Here is a 4,190-nt window from a genome sequence, read left to right as displayed (position 1 = left end):
GGGTGTCTCTGTGTGAGTGACTGTGTGGGTGACTCTGTGTGGGTGACTCTGTGTGGGTGTCTCTGTGGGGGACTCTGTGTGGGTGACTGTGTGGGTGACTCTGTGTGGGTGTCTCTGTGTGGGTGACTCTGTGTGGGTGACTCTGAGGGTCTCTGTGTAGGTTACTCTCTGGGTGACTCTGTATGGGTGACTCTGCATGGGTGTCTCTGTGGGTGACTATGTGGGTGACTCTGTGTGGGTGTCTCTGTGGGTGACTCTGTGAGGGTGATTCTGTGGGTGACTCTGAGGGTCTCTGTGCGTGACTCTGTGGGTAACTGTGTGGGTGTCTTTGTGTGGGTGTCTCTGTGGGTGACTCTGTGTGGGTGACTCTGTGGGTGACTCTGTGGGTGTCTCTGTGTGGGTGACTCTGTGTGGGTGACTCTGTGGGTGACTCTGTGTGGGTGACTCTGTGTGGGTGACTCTGTGGGGGTCTCTGTGGGGGTCTCTGTGGGGGTCTCTGTGGGGGTCTTTGTCGTTGACTCTGTGGGTGACTCTGTGGGGGTCTCTGTGGGTGACTGTTTGGGTCTCTGTGGGTGACTGTGGGGGTCTCTGTGGGTGTCTCTGTGGGGGTCCCTGTGGGGGTCTCTGTAGGGGTCTCTGTGGGGGTCTGTGTGGGGGTCTCTGTGGGTGACTCTGTGGGGGTCTCTGTGGGTGGCTGTGGGGGTCTCTGTGGGTGTCTCTGTGGGGGTCTCTGTGGGGGTCTCTGTCGGGGTCTCTGTGGGTGAATCTGTGGGGGTCTATGTGGGTGACTGTGGGGGTCTCTGTGGGGGTCTCTGTGGGGGTCTCTGTAGGCGACCCTGTGGGGGTCTCTGTGGGTGACTCTGTGGGGGTCTCTTTGGGGGTCTCTGTAGGTGACCCTGTGGGAGTCTCTGTGGGTGACTCTGTGGGGGTCTCTGTGGGGTCTGTGTGGGGGTCTCTGTGGGTGACTCTGTGGGGGCTCTGTGGGGGTCTCCGTGGGTGGATCTATGGGTCTCTGTGAGTGTCTCTGTGGGTGTCTCTGTGGGTTACTCTGTGGATATCTGTGGGTGTCTATGGGTCTGGGTATTTATGTGGTTCTCTAAGGGTCTCTATTTGTATGGGTGTCTCTTGGGTCTCTAAGGGTCTGGGTGTCTCTGTGTATTTCTAACGGTCTGGGTGTCGCTGTGGGTGTCTCTGTGGGTCTCTCAGGGTCTGGGTGTTGCTGTGGGCCTCTGTGGGTCTCTCAGGGTCTGGGTGTCTTTGTTGGTCTCTATGGGTCTCTGTGGGTCTCTCTGGGTCTGTTAGTTTTTAGTTTAGAGTTAGCAATAGTTGCACGGTAGTTATTATTTCGAAAGTTAACTTTAGTTCATAGCAGTCGTCTCACGGCAGGTTATTATTTGGTGAGTTAGTTCATAGTTAGCAGTAAGTTTTACGACAGTTAAACATTTGTTGGTTCCTATTTAGCAGCAGTTTTATGGCAGTATTTTTTTAGTTTGTTCATATTTAGCAGTAGTTTTACGGCAGTTAGTATTTTGTTAGTTTATAGTTAGCAGAAGTTTTGCGGCAGTTAGTATTTTGTCAGCGAGTCCATAGTTAGTGGCAGTTTCACAGCTTTAACTCCAATCATTGATGATTATTTTCCGAGAGTGGGGGCCACCGCGGAAAGCCCTCTGACTCACCACAAGGGCAGCGACAGCATCTTGACGGCCACGAGCGTTTTGGTTTTGTGGTCGCGGCACTGCAGCACCAGGCCCTGGCCTCCCTCGCCGATCATCTTCTGCACCTCATAGCGGTAGTTGAGCTGTTCGTTGCGGAACTAGGAGGCGGAGGAAGAGGCGGGGGCCGGTACTCAGAGGCGTCGCAATCGGAGCGCCTAACGCTCGGTGGTGGCAGCAGCAGTCGGGGCTTCCAAAACCGCCATTTTCCACCACGGAGGTTTATTTTTGCTTGGGTGTTAGATCGCGGAAATGTATAAATGGTTCGTTAAACTGCCGAATGCTTGACTTAAAGCTTTTGTGACTGCAGGAATTCATATTATTGGGTCTTTCGGTAAAGTCACGTAGATAGGTTCAAAGAAAATAATAAAAAAATAACATAAAACTACGACGTTTCGATCGCAACGTGAGCGGTCGTCTTCCTGTTATTTTTTTTTATTTTCTTTGAAACTATCTAGAGTACGTTAATTTACTGAAAGACCCAAGAATACCGAATTGCGTTAAAACTTGGGGGAGTTGTTCGCCTTTTTGCGTTTATCCATCTAACACTGGGTAGTGAGACACTGGTGGTGAGACACTGGTGGTGAGACACTGGTGGTGAGACACTGGTGGTGAGACAGGTAGTGAGATACAGGTAATGAGACACTGGTGGTGAGACACTGGTGGTGAGACACTGGTGGTGAGACACTGGTGGTGAGACACAGGTTGTGAGATGCTGGTTGTGAGACGCTGGTAGTGCGACGCTGGTGGCGAGACACTGGTGGTGAGACACAGGTTGTGATACACTGGTGGTGAGACAGGTATTGAGATACAGGTAATGAGATACTGGTAGTGAGACACTGGTGGCGAACAACTGGTGGTGAGACCCAGGTATTGAGACTAGGCCCGAAAGAAGGCTGTTCTCTCTGGTGTAGACCAATCAGTTTCAAAGGCAATGCCATATTATCAGAGCATGTTGTTGTTTGCATGTTCACCACCAGTATGTGTTTCATTTCCAGAAAGTCTGCAGCCTATTGTTATGCTGTTAAAGGCTCCCCCACTGAGCTGCTATGTAACTCTTCTTGTTCAAAAGCGACCTGGCCATCTCAAATCATTGCTCAACGAAGTGGCCTTATCATTACCACCGTGTGGAAATGTATAGCGGAAGCCAATTGCTCTCACTGTGTGGTGACGTTGATTATAAATGTGGAAGGAAAGAAAACGTAGGACCGGGAGAAAAATCCACGCAACCACGGAGAGAGAGATAGAGACGCAAACTCCAAATATACAGCAGGCGTCAGGGTCGGTATCCAACCCACGACCTTCTGTATACCAGGCGAGGGAGTTAACATCTCCTGGCCACTGCGGCCGACGTCGTTGTGGGAGAATTAGCCAAAGTTTGCTACATACGGCGTGAAATAACTTTAACAAATACACAGAGACCCAGATCTTGAGATACTCAGAGAGACCCACAGACACCCAGACCAAAAAAAGACCCACACAGGTCCTTAGACACCCACAGAGACCCCTAGAAACCCGTAACACAAAACCTTAACTGACTGTCTGTGTCTGGTGGTGGTGGCAGGTTACAAATTTATACTCATGCCTTCTAACCCAACAAAAACCTCTGTGGGTGTCTAATGGTGTCTCTTTGGGTGCTTCTGTGGGTCTCAATAGGAGTGGGTCTCTGTGGGTCTCTATGGGTGTCTCTGTGGCTCTCTGTGGGTGTCTCTTTGGGTCTCTGTGGTTCTCTATGGGTGTCTCTGTGGGTCTCTGTGGGTGTCTCTATGTGTGGCTCTGTGGGTCTCTATGGGTATCTCTGTGAGCCTCACAGGGATGTAGTTGTTGTTTTTGTCGTGGTAGCTGTCGTTGCTGCCGCCCCAGGGTTTGCCGACCTTGTCCACAGTGAAGAACCATACTTGTTTCATGGCTGCCAGCTCCAGCTTCTGGCGATGGCTCAGCTGGGGTCCAAAGAGATCCAGGATCTCTGCACACGTGCCAGCAACAACAACTTAAACTTTCAACTATTTCTGTTTCTTTTACATTCCAGAAAATGAGCTTCATCGTCATCCTCATCATCATCTTCACGTGGAGACTCATCACTGAACTCAGACCCACAGAGACCCACAGAAACCCAAACTCGTATCGAACCATAGAGACCCACAGAGACCCATAGAGACCCATACAAGACTCGAACCATAGAGACCCATAGAGACCCATACTTATATAGATCCATAGAGACCCACAGAGATCCATGCTCATATCGAACAATAAACACCCACAGGGACCCATCGTAAAACTAAACTATATGTATATATATAACTTTTTCATTTTGGCTGGTAAAGCCCCACCGAAGTGGCTGATATCATCATCATCTTCATCAGGTGGAAATATATCGCGGCAGCCAAATACTGTATACCCATGTAACATGGCCACCATGACAACCCCCATCCAATATGGCTGACGTGACATCCCCCATGCAACATGGCCATCAGGACA

General features: G+C 50.4%; 1 protein-coding gene across 1 annotated transcript; it reads right to left on the bottom strand.

Annotated features, from left to right (window-relative positions):
• Positions 1 to 774: 774 nt before the first annotated feature.
• Positions 775 to 3,952, bottom strand: LOC142907602 (dual specificity tyrosine-phosphorylation-regulated kinase 2-like). Its single transcript, XM_076057168.1, has 2 exons — positions 3,524 to 3,952; positions 775 to 1,813 (listed from the first exon to the last, which is right to left on the bottom strand). Exons 1-2 carry the CDS (start codon positions 3,617 to 3,619, stop codon positions 1,673 to 1,675), a joined length of 237 nt encoding a protein of 78 aa, XP_075913283.1. The 5' UTR covers positions 3,620 to 3,952; the 3' UTR covers positions 775 to 1,672.
• Between the last annotated feature and the right edge of the window lie 238 nt (positions 3,953 to 4,190).

The sequence above is a fragment of the Petromyzon marinus genome, chromosome 80 (assembly GCF_048934315.1).
Source record: "Petromyzon marinus isolate PM22_M1 ecotype Great Lakes invasive population chromosome 80, UKy_Petmar_22M1.pri1.0, whole genome shotgun sequence".
Lineage (NCBI taxonomy): Eukaryota > Metazoa > Chordata > Hyperoartia > Petromyzontiformes > Petromyzontidae > Petromyzon > Petromyzon marinus.
This window is presented reverse-complemented; position numbering and strand designations above follow the sequence as displayed.

Excerpts from the sequence above, each read along its gene's own strand:
- LOC142907602 (XM_076057168.1), bottom strand. The coding sequence starts at position 3,619 with ATGAAACAAGTATGGTTCTTCACTGTGGACAAGGTCGGCAAACCCTGG. Across the intron at positions 1,814-3,523 it reads AAAACAACAACTACATCCCT|TTCCGCAACGAACAGCTCAA; the intron begins GTGAGGCTCACA and ends TCCGCCTCCTAG.